This window comes from Tupaia chinensis, unplaced genomic scaffold (genome assembly GCF_000334495.1).
Source record: "Tupaia chinensis unplaced genomic scaffold, TupChi_1.0 Scaffold147500_2, whole genome shotgun sequence".
Classification (NCBI taxonomy): domain Eukaryota; kingdom Metazoa; phylum Chordata; class Mammalia; order Scandentia; family Tupaiidae; genus Tupaia; species Tupaia belangeri.
Window position 1 is genome coordinate 987,340 of NW_006207352.1, and position 14,680 is coordinate 1,002,019.

A 14,680-nucleotide genomic window follows, 5' to 3' on the forward strand; every position below is an offset into this window, starting at 1 on the left:
GAGAATGGAGGAGAAGGGATTGCGGTGTGACCATCCTCCCTGGGGGGGTGATTTCTCGCTTTCTGTCTCTATGTCTCTGTCTGTCTGGCGAGTGCACACGCCCTATAGCGAAAATCTCTCAAAAAAAAGGAAGCTTTTAGGGCCGAGAGTGGTGCAGGAGTAACGCGGGATGCTCTGTGGCTGGCCCATATGTGCCCATGATCCGGGCCAAGCTGAAGGTGGTGGGTCACAGCGTCAGGCCTGTTAGGGACTCACTCGTGGAGGAAAGAAATACACTGAGCCCAAAGCTCCTTGGAGGGTGGCCGTAAGACCGAAAGTGAGCAGGTCCAGTCTGGCTGCCCACTCTGGGCAGGGCAGGGCCCGAGCGCCGCCCTGAGCACTGGCTCTGGCTCTTACCACGTACTCATCCTCGTAGCCTTCGTCATCGGTCTCCCCGGTGGTGGGGTCGCAGTCCTTGACAGTGAACTTCATCATGCAGCTAAACGTGCAGGCCACTGTGCAGAGGGAAGGTTGTGGTCAGGATGCCCTGGTCCACAGGACACACGCTCCTCATCAGGTGGGTGGCCCCCACCCGCTCTAGGCCTCGGCTACGGTTTTGGTAGCAGCACCACTACCCCGTTCCAAGAGGCCAGACAGACGCCACCTTAGGGGACCAGAGGCAAGTCCCACGTCCACAGGGGAGACAGAACACAGAGAGGTGGTGCAGAGCAACTGCGTCCACTAACAGCCACGGCCACTCTAAGGGCTGGTAAATGCAGCTGCTGGTTTTGCTGAGAGAGGCAGATTTGGGACGCCTGAGTGCATGTGCCTCTCTGGGCGTTCTGAGTCATGTGAACATGGGCAAATGTCTGCACCTGAGTCTCAGTTTCCTCATCTACAAACAGAGATAGCAGTGCTTACCCCCAGGTTTGCTCCAAGGATGAAGCAAGACAATGCAAGGAAAGTGCTCAGTCAGTGTTGCTGTTTCTGTTCTCAGGATGGAAATCGAGGCACTAAGAGAGGCTGGCCCAGGTGCCCTTGTGAGGCCAGGGTAGTATCTGGAGGACTCACCAGCTGTGGGGTCATCCTTGGGCAGTGCCACCAGTGTGTAGCAGGTCCCAGGCTGGTTGTAGGGCAGGCTCCGGGCAGGCACACAGCAGAGCACCTCGTAGGCCTCTGTGGGCTCCATCTGCACGGTGACGTTCTCTAGGGTCTGGTCGTTGAGTGTGTTTGTGCAGTCAAACTGGACCGGGGAGGAGAGGAAGCTTAGACCCGCTTGAGGTCTGAGTGGTGCTGTGGGGGAAGAACGGGCAGGTCCTGCCTCTCCTGTGGGCCCAGCTGCCTCCATCCAGACTCCCTGTCTCTGTGCTAACCCAGGAGCCAGAAAGGCCTGCTGGTGACAGACCCTGTCATCGACAGGCTCCCCACCGACTCACGACTGGACTCCTGAGACCCGGGGCCATGCCCTGGACACACCCTGCTCACCTGGAACACCATGTGGTCAGTGAAGGTGTGTTTGGTGCAGTGGATGACATACTCCGTCTCTGACTCAGTGAGGGCCACAGGCTCAGGTGAGGACTTGAAGAGGGGCCCCAGCCCACAGAACTCCGGCACTGCCGCCAACTGCTCTGGAACCCACAGACCACATCCATTAGCTTCCTGATCCCTATACCAGGAAACACTCACTGCTCGCGGCCTTCTGTGCTGGCTGAGATGGTGCACGCCCACACGCTGGCTGCTCGCTCCCCCGAACACACCTGTGCATGTCACCTCCTGATGGTCATGTGTATGCCCCAGGAACACTCTCCCCACCTCCATCCTTTGAAAGACCTTGGAGGTGGGACCAGCAGTTGGCATAATGGCTATGTCGCTGGAGTCCCACGTAGTCGACTGTGGGTTGAGTCCGAGACCCGGTGGCTTAAAACTCACACCAGGCACATGTATGTGTGTGTGCCCAAGATCCCGAGAAGAGAATGGAGAAAGGATTGCAGCGTGGCCATCTCCCCTGGGGGGTGATTTTTTGCTTTCTGTCTCTGTCTTTCTGTTGAGCATAAGTGCCCTGTAGCACAAAACCCTCTCAAAAACAAAAAAATAAACAAAAGAAAAAAACAAAAAACCACAGACCTCGGAAGCACCTATGTGACAAGACCTCACTATCCTAGACTAACCTCATCTGAGCCTCAATTTCAGAGGTCCAGCAAGGACTTTTTTTTAAAGGTTTGCCATAGGGCACATGGACCAGCACAGCCACTAGCCACCAGGGTGCTCTCCGATGGTGGGTTCCCTCTTTGGTCCTGATGCTGCTGGGCACTGAGCCAGCAGCCATGAGTCCGTGCCTCTGCACACCGATGCTCCATCAGTACACATACCGTAACCTTGATCTGGGGTCACTGTGAAGCCAAGGGAGGCACACATGTCTGCACCTGGCAAAGGTCTTGGAACCCGGCGTGAGATCGACGTGTGTTAGGGTTTGGAAAAACTAATGGAACTGAAAGCCTCCTGCACAGCGTAGGAAGCTAATCCCAGAACCTGTGGTTGTGTCCCTTCCGTGGTAAACTCACACTGAACAGATGTGATGAAGCTAAGACCTTGAGATGCAGAATCAGTCTGCGTTATCTGCGTGGCCCAGGGGAACCACGAGGGTCATTGAGAGACAGAGGGCAGAGCAGGCGAGACTCAGAGGCTCACACTGGCTTTGAGGACAGAGGGGGTGGTGGACCAAGGAACACTGGCCACTCTAGAAGCTGGAGGACAAGGAGGCGGTGCCCCAGAGGGGGCTCAGCACTGCCTACTCAGCAAACCCATGTGGGACCTCTGATCTAGAACCACAGGTGACAGTGCACCGTGACCAGCCACCAAAAGTGTGGGTATGTGTCACACAGCAACAGCCACTGGCACAGGGCACAAAGCTGTGGTTTTGGGGCTGGCCTTATGGTTATAGGAGCCAGACCCTACATGACCAGCCATGAATCCTGTCTCAATAGCTTGAAAAGCACACTGAGTGTGTGCCCCACATCCCGACGGGGTGGACACATGGAGGGCTGCAGCATGGCCACAGGGTGCTTTCCCCTGCCCTGTCTCTAGCGAGCACAGCCTTCCTCTGACAAGGACAGAGAGCCTCCAGCTGGGGGTCCCAGGCAGCTCAGGAGTCTCTTCTAAACCTGGGTAGTACCATGTCGACAGGCACGGCCCAGAGACGGGGTGGGAAGGTGGTTCCAGCTCATGGCAGCTGGGAGCCCTGGAAGGGAGGTAGGCAGGGTACTGCCACAGACACCGAGAAGCCCACACGCTCAGGACTGCGAGGGGCACAGCCAGGCCTCCTCCTCCTCACGGGGCTCTGGACACACGTGCACATGCACTGCCATGGACACCAAGAAGCCCAGCACACTCAGGACTGCGAGGGGCGCAGCCAGGCCTCCTCCTCCTCATGGGGCTCTGGACACACGTGCACATGCACTGCCATGGACACCAAGAAGCCCAGCACACTCAGGACTGCGAGGGGCGCAGCCAGGCCTCCTTCTCCTCGCGGGGCTCTGGACACATGTGCGCGTGTGCCCAGTGTGACTTGTACATATATATATATATTTTTTGAGAGGTTTTTTTCGCTATAGGGTGTGTGCACTCACCAGACAGAGAGAGACATAGAGACAGAAAGTGAGAAATTACCCCCCGGGGGGATAGTCACACCGCAATCCCTTCTCCTCCATTCTCCTCTCAGGATCTTGGACATGCATGCACACGCGCCTGGCTTGAGTTTTAAGCCACCGGGTCCAGGACGCAAACCACGGTCAACTACGTGGGAGTCCAGGAACATAGCCATTGCGCTAACTGCTGGTTCCCACTTGTATATTTTTTTAAGAGAGATTTTTGCTATCTGGAGTGTGCACTCACCGGAGAGACAGACAGACAGGAAGCAAGAAATCATCCCCTGGAGGGGAAGGCCATGCCACAATCCCCTTTCCTTCATTCTCCTCTAGGGATTTTGGGCATGTATCCACATGCACCCAGCGTGAGTTTTAAGTGGATGGGTCTAGGACTCGAACTGCTGTTGACTATGTGGAAGTCCAGTGACATAACCATTATGCCATCTGCTGGTCCCACCCAGTGTGACTTTTCAAGCCACTGGTCCAGGACGTGAACTGCACAGTTAGCCATGCGGAATCCAGCACCTTAACCCCCACACCACCTGCTGGCCCTCTTCTCTCTCTCATGTCCATGCACACAGCTCTCTCACGAATAAAGAGAAGACGGACAAGGTAGAGGAGAGCAGGTAGAACAGTCAGTTCAGGAGGCAGGGCGTAGGCTTCCCACAAGAGGGGAGTCCATGCCAGACCTCCACGTAGACCTTGGCAGAAAACTAGAAGTACAGCCTTTCCCTTCAAGATGCAAGGTTGGGAGGCCATCAGGTGGTATGGGGGTTAAGGTGCTGGACTCCCACAGAGCCAACCATAGTTCAAGTCCCAGACCTGGCAGCTTGCCTTCTCACTCCTCCCATCTCTGGTGAGCAAAAATGCCCTATAGCAAGTTACAAAAATAATAATAATAATAATAGATAGATAGATAGAATAAAGTAAGTGATTTTTAAAAAAGCCAGGCTAGAGGGATGGACGGGTGGATGTGCACACTGAGCCTACGTGATAGCGTGGACTAACACGTGAGATTCAGCAAGCAGCAGAGTGCACTCAGACACCCTGAAGTGGCCTAGGCTCCAGAGGTGCATGGCAGCCCCTCCCCAGATACCAGGGGACCCAGGGACCTCCACCTGAGGGTCGAATGTGATCGACACCCCCTTAACTGTGGGTACATTCCAAGGCCCACAGCAGGTGCCCAAAGCCAAGCCCTCTCTGTACTACATTTCCACTCTGAGAACCCGGAGAGCTACAAGGTAAGGACAGGAGCCCTGTACGTGGTGTGCACACGCTGGGCCAAAGGGCGGGCCTGCCCCAGGTGGTACATGGACCGCGTTAGACGCAGACTGGCCGTGGTAACCGCAATACGGGGACTATTGCGGTCGGCGTGGGGCACTCGCAGGGCCTGGCACTCAGGGGTACCCAGCAAACACCAGCCCTTCTGCATAACCCGAGCCAGTGGCCCAGTCCCAGGTGTCCTCTGCCCAGCACCACACTCACCCTGGAAGATCTCCTGCCGGGTGGTGGCCACCTTCTCAGGCTGCCTGGCTGCTGCAACGGGTGTGTTCTCTGCAGAGGCAAAGGCGTGGCGTCAGACCCGGCGACCAACAGCTTCACCCTGGAAGGCAGTGTTGGCCCCAGCGCCATCATGCAGGACCATAAATCCAACCTTTGCACGCATGCGCGTCAGCACCTGAGAGATCTCTGTCCTGGAGCCAGGAGTGGAAAGAGTCCTCCCCCCTGGCCAGTCCCTCCCATATTGGTGGGCTGGAGGCTTGCAGCCATGCAGGCCCTCTGGGGGCTGGAGCCCAGGCCTCTGGGAGGAGCTGGGCTTACCTGGTCTCTGCTCTGCCACAGGCGCGGTGGCCAGGGGCACAGACTTGAGGTCAAAGGGCTTTTCTGAAGGTTCTAGAGTATACTGCTGCAACGCCCTCTCCAGGCCAGGGATGGACACAGTCAGACCTAGGTTGGAAGAAAAGCAGTCACTCCAGGAGTCATGCCGGGGACCCAGGCCAAGAACCCACGGCAGCCTGAGCCCAACAATGAATCTGCTGGGACAGCCTCGCTGAGCCTCTGCTTCCCCGTCCACACCCTCTGGGCAGGGCTGGTCTGTGAGGAAACGAGACAACGGAGTGACTTGCCAGGGCACAGCTCTGAACGGAAGCCCTCCCAAGGGCAGTGACCCGACACTGTGAATGGAAGCCCTCCCGAGGGCAGTGACCCGACACAGTCTGGCCTGTCTCCCCTCCAGGGAGGTGAGAAGCCACAGTGTCAGCAAGAGCCTGTGGGAGACGGCGAGGAGGCTCACCGTTGAGGATGTAGCCTGCGTTCAGAGCCTTCTGCCTCTGCTCCAGCACGCTGAGATAGAAGGTGGCCCGGTCCCGGACTTCATTGTCATCGTCCATCACGCACCTGCAGCCCGGACACAAAGGCTCCAATGGGACCTCGGAGGAGTGGCAGGAAGGACCCTGCAGGGCTACTTCAGCAGGGGTGGGGAGCAGGTCTGGCTCTGAGAGCTCAGTCTGCAGGAATGGCACCGGGTGCCTCTCAGATGAGGATCCAAATGCAGAGGGCTCAGCCTCGGCGGCTTAGCAGCATACTCAACTGCGGAGCTGTAAGCACCTGGCCACACACACGCCCAAGACCCTGGGAGCTGAGGATCAGGGCACAGGGAAACACTGCTGAGGGTGCCTGCATGTCGGTCTCCCTCTTCCCTCCTCACACATGCACGTTCTTTCATGCGTGAAATAAACTTGGAAATAATGGCGAGCAGGAGGCGTAGAGGCTAAGGCTCTGGACTCCCACATGACGGCAGCTCGAGTCCCGGGCCCAGAGGCTTGAAAATCACGTCAGGCACGTGAGAATGCATGCCCAAAATCGTAAGAGAACAGAGGAGAAGGGACTACGGCATGGCTGGCCCCTCGTGGTGATTTCTCACTTTCCCTCTCTCTCTGGAGAGTACACCTGTTCTACAGCAAAAACCCAAACAAAAGGGCGTAGCATAGGCACGCAGTACAGCACTGAGGCGCTCCAGGACACGTGAAGCCTCATCCCAAGGCCTGGTGCCGCGGGGTCCAGCGCTGGCACACCTGACTGGCTGAGCCAACTCCAGACAGGACAAGTAGCCTGGTGGGCTGGGGTCGGGGACGGTTGGGCGGGCGAGGACTGCAATGGGCACGGGAACCTTTTTCAGGGTGCCAGAAGTCGACTGGACTGCGGTGGTGGCTTCACATCGTGGGGGGCTACCTGCTCTCAGCAGGCGACGTACATAGCCTGCCAATTACTGGTCAATAAAGCCGCTTTTTAAAATGGGCGTGTTAACGATGGCCATGTCTAGGTGGTGGGATTTTACATGATCACAGTTTTCATGATCTTCTGTGCTTCCTACAAGGGACCGTCAAAAAGTCCACAGGAGGGACCAGCAGTTAGCGTAATGGCTATGTCACTGGACTCCCACATAGCCGACCATGGTTCAAGTTCCGGACCCAGTTGCTTAAACTCACGCCGGGCATGTGTGCGTGCATGCCCAAGATCCCGAGAGGAGAATGGAGGAGAAGGGACTGCGGCGTGGCCATCCCCTCTGGAGGGCGATATCTCTCTGTCTCTGTCCAGTGAGCGCACCCCCCCTACAGGCAAAACCCCCCCAAAAAAAAAAAAAAAGTCCATGGGAAAGAGCTACTGTGAAAAGCTACCCATGGGTCTAGCCGTGACCTCCTGATGCACCCTCCCTATGACGGGCAGCTCTGCACTCTCCCTCCCCGGTCAGTGACAGTGGGTGCCCCTGGCGGGAGCCCTGGGACAAGACGGGCCTCACTTGCACACACCTCCGCAGCAGCACCAAGATGCTGGGCAGCATCTCCTCATTCTGGGCTCCAAACTTGGCCAGTGCACTCACAGCGCCTGTAATGGAGAAGCAGGGCTCACCTGGTGACCTGCCCACTCGCTGTGTGGCCCCTTCCAGTGCGCAGAGTGGGTCTTCAAGCAGCAGAGCCCCAGAGACTAGAGGTCTTGGGCCAGGAGGCCCAAGGTCACCATCAGCACAATGAGCGACTCCAGGGGTCTTGGCGCCGGCCGGGCCGGACTCCCCTGTCTAGTCAGGGGATAAGGGACCAAACCCCAAAGGGGCAGGCTCCTGGGGTTCCAGAAGCTATTCGCTAATGACTGTGAGGCCACAGAGGCAGCCACAACAGGCCCCTCTGCTCTGTTCAACGGCCTCAATCCACAGCTCAACCTTCGATTAACACGAGGACACAAATGTTACTTGATGCACACCGATTCCTCGAAAAAGAAAATCTGTCCAAGAAAAACATGAAGAGAGCAGAACTGAGAAATACAGTGAGCTGGCCCTGTAACCTAGGGGTCAAGGGAGCCAGCTCTCATATGGCTGACTGCAGTTCAAATGTAGGCCCAGGGGTCTGAAACATGCATGTCCCGACAGGGGAAAATGGAGAAGGGATTATAGCTGACCAACCACTGAGGGGTGTTTTCTCCTCCCACTCTCTAGTGAGTACACAGGCCCTGCAGCAATCCAAAAAAGAAAAGTGAGGCCAGCAGAGGGCACGGAGGTCAAGGCAGGTGGATCCCATGTGGTCAACTGTGTGGTTCAAGTCCCAGAACTGTGGGCAGGCAAAAGATGCCAGGTATACATGTGCAAGGTCAGAAATCCAGAGGGAAGAGTGGAGGGGACTGCAGCATGCTTATCCCCCGGGGGAGGCTCTCTCCCTCCTCTTCTTTCTTTGGCAAGTGCACTGGCCTTATACAGAAAAAAAAAAAAAAGGCAGAATAGTGTGGTTGCTCACTGAATTGTTACGGAGAAAGGCACTTTGTAGCATGTGGGCAAGCACACTTCAACAAAGCTGCTACTAAAAACACACAGAACAGGGCCAGCACAGTGGCTGCGCAGTACTGAAGGCACTGGGTTCCCATGTGGTCAACCGTGACTGGAGTCCCGGACCTGGAAGAACGAAACTCACACCAGGCATATGTGCATGCACGTCCAAAATCCTGAGAGGAGAGAGGAGGGTAAGGGATTGTGGCAACGGCCATACTCCCCGGGGGGTGATTTCTCACTTCCTCTCTGTCTCACCCATGAGTACACACGCCCTATTCCAAGTCTCCCTAAAATAAAAACCTGAACACCAAGCTATAGTGACACCTAGAGGGCATTTCTGTGTCCTTCTGTGATAGCCCGCAAACAGCTGGAGGCAAGGCCTCATGAGCACACCCCACTGGGGCCCAGGTCCCTCTGCTGGGACAGCCAGGCTGCACTGGCTCAGACCTACCTGCACGGACCTCCTCGTGCTCCAGAACCACACGGTTGTAGATGAAGCGGATGTACTTAGAGGGGTTGTTGGTCTTGGGCCCCTCCTGGCCGAGGAGGTGCAGGATGCGTGTGGCCAGCACCGTGAACTCACAGTCCTCGATGAACTCGCACAGGTGTGACAGCCCCGTCTCCTTGCTGTCCGAGTTCTCCTCGATAATACTGATGATGCAGTCCACAATGGCACGCTTGTACTCGAAGCCGCCCTGTGGGGAGGTCAGCTAAGCAAGGAGTCTCTCCCCTCAGAAGGGGGCAAGGCGTACAGCCAGGGACATGGCCCAGACACATGGCTCTTCTCCCCGTGAAACAGAAAACTCCAACTGAACACTGCTGAGGCCTCATTGCTCTGACAGCAGATGGTTTAATGGGACATTTTATATCCTACTTTTCTTTCCAGCTGTGATGAGACAAAAGGCAGGGCTGGCCCATGGCCTACAGGAGCTGGACAACTGGGGTTCAAATACCAGCCCCAGGGGCTTGACATGTGCACGTAGGCCCTGCATCTTGACAGGATGAAGACACAAAGAGAAGGGCATGCAGGCCTTGCTCCACCAGGAGGCGCTCTGCCCCCCACCCCTGCTCTCTCCCTGACCTTGATGAGTGCATGTGCCCTCTGGCAGAAACAAGAAAAAAATGAGGTAAAAAGATAAAACGAGTGATAACATGGGTGACTTAGCCACGAGGAAAAAGTATGGTGCTTCTTCAAAAATTAAACACAGAACTCTACAATCCAGCATTCCATGTGGGTAAATGAGCGCAAGAGCTGAATGCAGGGGACTGAGCAGTAACCTGTGCCCTCCAAGGCAGCGTCGCTCACAGCAGCGAAAACTTGGAAGCAGCCCCAGTGTCTACCCACAGGGGAGTGGACCACGATGTGGTCTCTACATACACCCAGCTCAAAAAGGGAATGCTGAGCAAGCTACAACAGGGATGAATGCAGAGCACACTGCCTAGTCAGACATGCCAGGCTCAGGGGGCCACTCACGTTTGACCCCACTGCCATGGGACACTGCCGAGTGAGACATGCCAGGCACGGGAGGAATGGTCATGTACGACCCACTGCCATGACTGATCTGGAGCAGTAAGACCCACAGGCAGGGTGAGAGAGCGGTGCTCCGGGGCTGTGGGGACAGAGTTTCAGTTCTGCGATCAAGTCCTGGAGATGGATGACAGCAATGACAATAAGCAGGGGACACGGGAGCGCGTGGGGCGTGGCAGTGTGCAGGGACCTCAGAGCAGTCCCGTGGTAACGGGAGTCCAGGTGAGTCTGCCCTGCCGACAGAGCAGGGCGCCGTGGTGCCTGCCCTCGGAGGCGAGTCCCTACTCAGTCTGATACGAAGCTTTTCAAGAGAAACATGAACTCCATGGTGGTGGGTTTCTAATTTATAAAACTTCCTGACTTAACTGCGGGCTACGAAGTGAGAACGGTTAAAATGCCATACAGTCCAGGCCAGCCAGTGGCCGGGTGGGTGAGGCACCTGGACCCCACGTGGTTCCCCTGTGCTTGTGCTCTAAGCCCACAGTTTGCACAATACACGGGGTGCAAGGGAGACAGAGAAGGGACTGTGAGCACACACTGCCTCCGGCAAAACGTTAAAAATAGTAACTTTGAGCCAGCAGTCGGTGTAGTGGTTAAGGTGCTAGACTCCCATACGGCTGACCGCGGTTCGGGTCCCAGATCCAGTGGCTTAAAACACATCAGGCACACGTGCGTGTGTGCCCCAAGCCCTAAGAGAACAGAGAAGGGAATGTGGTGTAGCCATTTCTCGCTTTGTCTCTCTGTCTCTCCAGCAAGCACATGCACCCTACAGCAAAAATCTCGGGGGAGGCCAGCCAAGTGTCACAGTGGTTAAGGAGCTGGACTCCCGCATGGCTGACCATGGTTTGAATCCCAGATCTGGTGGTTTAAAAGCCAGGTTCACGTGCACGTGTGCCCCGAATCCCGAGAACAGAGGAGAGGTGACTGCACGGCTATTCCCCTGGGGGGATGATTTCTCACTTTCACTGTTTTTGTCTCTCCAGTGAGCACATGCACCCTCTAGCAAAACTCTCTCTAAAAAAAAACAAAAGAACAAAAAAGCCACTTTGTAAGATCCAAATAAGACTAGTGTGTTACAGCTCCACTCAGGTCTGGGGAGGTCGCTGTCCCTGCCAGGACCCTGCAGGCTGTCCTCAAGAAGAGGGAGAGGTGGTGTGCGTGTGGGGTGCTCACAGCCTAGAGCTGTTCTGGGCACGCTGAACGCTCAGTCACTACTCGCAGGACCCACTGCACAGCTGGCCAGCGAGGCCCGTCAGTACAGCAAGGCTCTGAGCACCTGCGCGGCACGTCTGCAGCAGCACAGGCACCTGGGGACAAGGTGTCAGCCTGCCGTGGCATAACAAGGGCAGGTGTCGCCCGGACAGCTGGGTGAAAATGTGCTTGATCTGAGAAGCCAGAGAGCCTGGGTTCTGCTCTACCTCAGACACTGACCAGGTTACACAGGCAGTGGCTCTCTCTGCATCTCAGATCACTGATTTTTTTTTTTTTTTTTACTTTTTCCTACAGGGTGCATGTGCTTGCCAGGCAGAGCAAGAGAGAGGGAAAGTGAGAAGTAACTTCCCGGGGGTGATGGTCATGCTGTAATCTCTTCTCCATTTTCCTCTCAGGGTTTTGGGGAGGCATGTATACATACCCAGTGTGATTTTCAAGTTGCCAAGTCCGGGACTTGAACCAGGCAATTGGCCATGTGGGATCCACTGTCTTAACCTCCATGCTACCTGTTGGCTCTTGAATCACTGATTGTTAAAGGCGGAAAACAAGGCGTAGTGACGAGGCCCATCAGGACTGAAGAGCGTGGATGTTGCATGGGGCGGCAGGTGTGCAGGCCCGACAGCAAAGGCTCGCCAAGCACTGGAACCCTCCTCTCTCCGAAGATGCCAGGGCAACACCTTCTCTACCATGGAGTGGCCAAGCTGCTCTGGGCACCTAACCCACTCTTTGGACCCCTGCCACTGCTCCTCTGAACTCCAGTGGCACGAGTCCAAACCTGACATTGGGAGCAGCAGCAGAACCTGTGTCGCACTAGGACAGCCCCTGGGCCCCAGGACTGCCCTGGACTCCCAAGATCTCCCTCCTGCTGCACAAACATTGCCCCAGGGCTACCTGCAAAGGCAGCGGTTACTAATTACTAACGGTCTGTCCACGGGAGCTTAAAGGGCTGCAGGCTCCAGGGACACCGGCTGGTGAACAGGTCTGACCTGAGCATGGCCGTGAGGCTCACTGTGGAGCCTGCAGCCAGGTCACTCCATGCACCAGGAGACTTGCATACCCAAGGCCCTGCACTTACCTCCTCCCGTAGCATGGTGAACAGGAAGTTCATGAGGACGGCGTGCTTGCGTGGGTACTTCTGACACAGGGCACTGATGGCCTGGACGACCACCACCTGGTCAAAGATATGTGAGTCACAGCCCTGCCTGCTCAAGTGACTCAGTCCACTAGGAGCCACTGAGTCCCTCTAGGCTAGGCCAGGCCCTGGCCTTCACCGGGGAGCAAGATTAGAGAAGCCCCACCCTGGGCTCGGAAGCCAGACTCCAGGTCCGCGGAAGACAGTCTCTCTGCTCAGACCTCAGGAAGGTTTCTAGCCCTCCCCACCTGGCCTGTCCTGCTCCTCAGGCTCCTGTTTCTAGCCTGCCTCTGGGTGTTCCGTCTTTGGCCCTCTCACCTCCTCCCACTTCGACCTCTTCTTCGGTGCTGTCTACCTGGCAAGCCCACCTGCTGCCCGCAGGCCGCTCACGCGCAGCCTCTACCATTGCATCATTGCCTTCCCCTCGTTCCCCCAAGACCGGACCCCCTCCTTCCACTGTCAGTGGCACCACCACCAACACAAAGCAGAAATCTTGGCGAAGGGGCCAGCAGGTGATGTGGTAGTTAAGGCACTGGACTACCACACAGCTGACCATGGTTCAATTCCTGGACCTGGCAGCTTGCTTTCTCTTTCTCTCCAAATTAAAAAAATTAAAATCAAGGGACCAGCAGTTGGCATAATGGCTTTGTCGCTGGACTCCCATGTAGTTGACCGCAGTTCAAGTCCTGGACCCAGTGGCTTAAACTCACGCCAGGCACATGCGTGTGTGTGTGTGCGTGTGTGTGTGTGTGTGTGTGCGCGCGCGCGCGCCAAAGATCCAGAGGAGAATGAAGATATTGCGGCGTGGCCATCCACCCTGGGGAGTGATTCCTCACTTTCTGTCTCTTTCTAGCTAGCACATGCACCCTATAACAAAAACCTCTCCAACCAATCAATAATTCTTTAAAAAAAAAAAAAATTCACCCCCAAACCTTGAGCCGAAACCTGCCAACCACCTGCAGTCCTCAGAGTGCCCCACTGCAGGTGCTGCCTCTCTAGCTCCCATGTGTGGGCTAGGCACCGTCGTCTCCTGAACCCGTGAGCCCTGCACTGGGCCAGCCTCTACGCTGCCCCACACACATCTTGCTGTATCCTTACTCCCACGGGCAGTGACCTCCACTTCCCCCACACCATGTGTCCACGTGCCCTGCTGCAGCCCCGGGGCCCTGTGTGCTCTGGTCACACCTCTGTGCACATGGCTTCCTGGGCCACCACAGCACAACTGGGAACACATCAGAGAAACTGGCACAGCCTGGCCCAGGCCGAGTTGCAGGTGACAGGACAGCCGTCTCCACTGTGGGGCAGCTTTGACGCTGCGCGTGACCAGCTGCATGGTGCTTCATGCATGCACACAGGCACACACGCGTTTGTGTAACGGGGGAGTCTGGGTAAGACCTAGCACTGTGCCTAGGTACCATCTTAGCTGACCCTGTGCTGTGCTTGTGAGACACTGGCAATGGGGGAGGGAGCTGATGGAGGGGACAAGGGACTTCACAGCCTGTTCCCTTACACCCTCGAGCTACTGCAGAAGTACCACCAGGACACACCAAAAATTTCCTCCTCTCCCATGTCTTCCTTAGGACTGAAACTTCGTGACCCACGAGGCCCTACGGGACCCATCAACCTGACCTCCGACCTGTACTTGCCCCATAGCTGCCAGCCCCCTCGCTGGCCCTCTCAGACGTTCACAGCAAACTTGCTCCTGTCTGTTCTCCTATCTCCCTGGGCCTGGTTCCCTGCATCCACTCGACAGCCACTGACAACACCTCTGTGCCCTGGCTTGCGGGAAGGCAGCTGCCTCACAGAGGTTGCCCTCTCCTAAAGCCCCAGGGTACACAGCAAGCGCTCCCTAAACACTCAGATGAGCACATCCTGCTGGCCAGAAGCTACCGTTCTCAGGGCACAAAGGCACAGCGAGGACACAGGGCTGGAGGTCTCCCAAGAGCAATGAGCTGCCACCAGTCCTCCAGCCGAGCGGCGTCCTGGCCGTCAGGGGGGTGGACACAGTGGACATGGCACACAGGCTCCCAGCTCCCATCCCGGCCGTGGGTGCCTGGGCCATGTTGGCACCTTGAACTCATCTGAGATCTCGGACATGAAGGAGGAGATCTGCTTCATGAGGCGGTCGATGCTGCTCTCGCTGCCTGTCTTGAGCAGGGTGGTGATGGCCAGTGTGGCAATGCTGCGGTTCGAGTCTGTGACCAGGTTCTCCAGGTCCAGGTTGCAGGCCGTCACCGCTGAGGGGTGCTTCATGGCGACCTGTGCAGGAAGAAAGAGGGACGCCAGTCACCTGCTGACAGCTCTGGCTGAGTCCATGTTGCTGTGCAGAGGGGCTGTGCCCAGGGCTATACCCCTCCCCACAGCCACAG

At 56.6% G+C, this 14,680-nt stretch overlaps 1 protein-coding gene across 1 annotated transcript in view; it reads right to left on the bottom strand.

Annotated features, from left to right (window-relative positions):
- The window catches only part of COPG1 (coat protein complex I subunit gamma 1), a 41,438-nt gene that overhangs the window by 5,222 nt on the left and 21,536 nt on the right, over positions 1-14,680 (bottom strand). Inside the window, exons 12-21 of the mRNA XM_006169817.3 lie at positions 14,382-14,570; positions 12,255-12,350; positions 8,891-9,134; positions 7,433-7,508; positions 5,917-6,020; positions 5,445-5,570; positions 5,109-5,177; positions 1,465-1,607; positions 1,051-1,222; positions 397-494 (exon numbers count right to left, since the gene is read on the bottom strand). Coding sequence (XP_006169879.1) covers positions 397-494; positions 1,051-1,222; positions 1,465-1,607; positions 5,109-5,177; positions 5,445-5,570; positions 5,917-6,020; positions 7,433-7,508; positions 8,891-9,134; positions 12,255-12,350; positions 14,382-14,570 — 1,317 coding nt within the window. The remainder of the gene's footprint in view (positions 1-396; positions 495-1,050; positions 1,223-1,464; positions 1,608-5,108; positions 5,178-5,444; positions 5,571-5,916; positions 6,021-7,432; positions 7,509-8,890; positions 9,135-12,254; positions 12,351-14,381; positions 14,571-14,680) is intronic.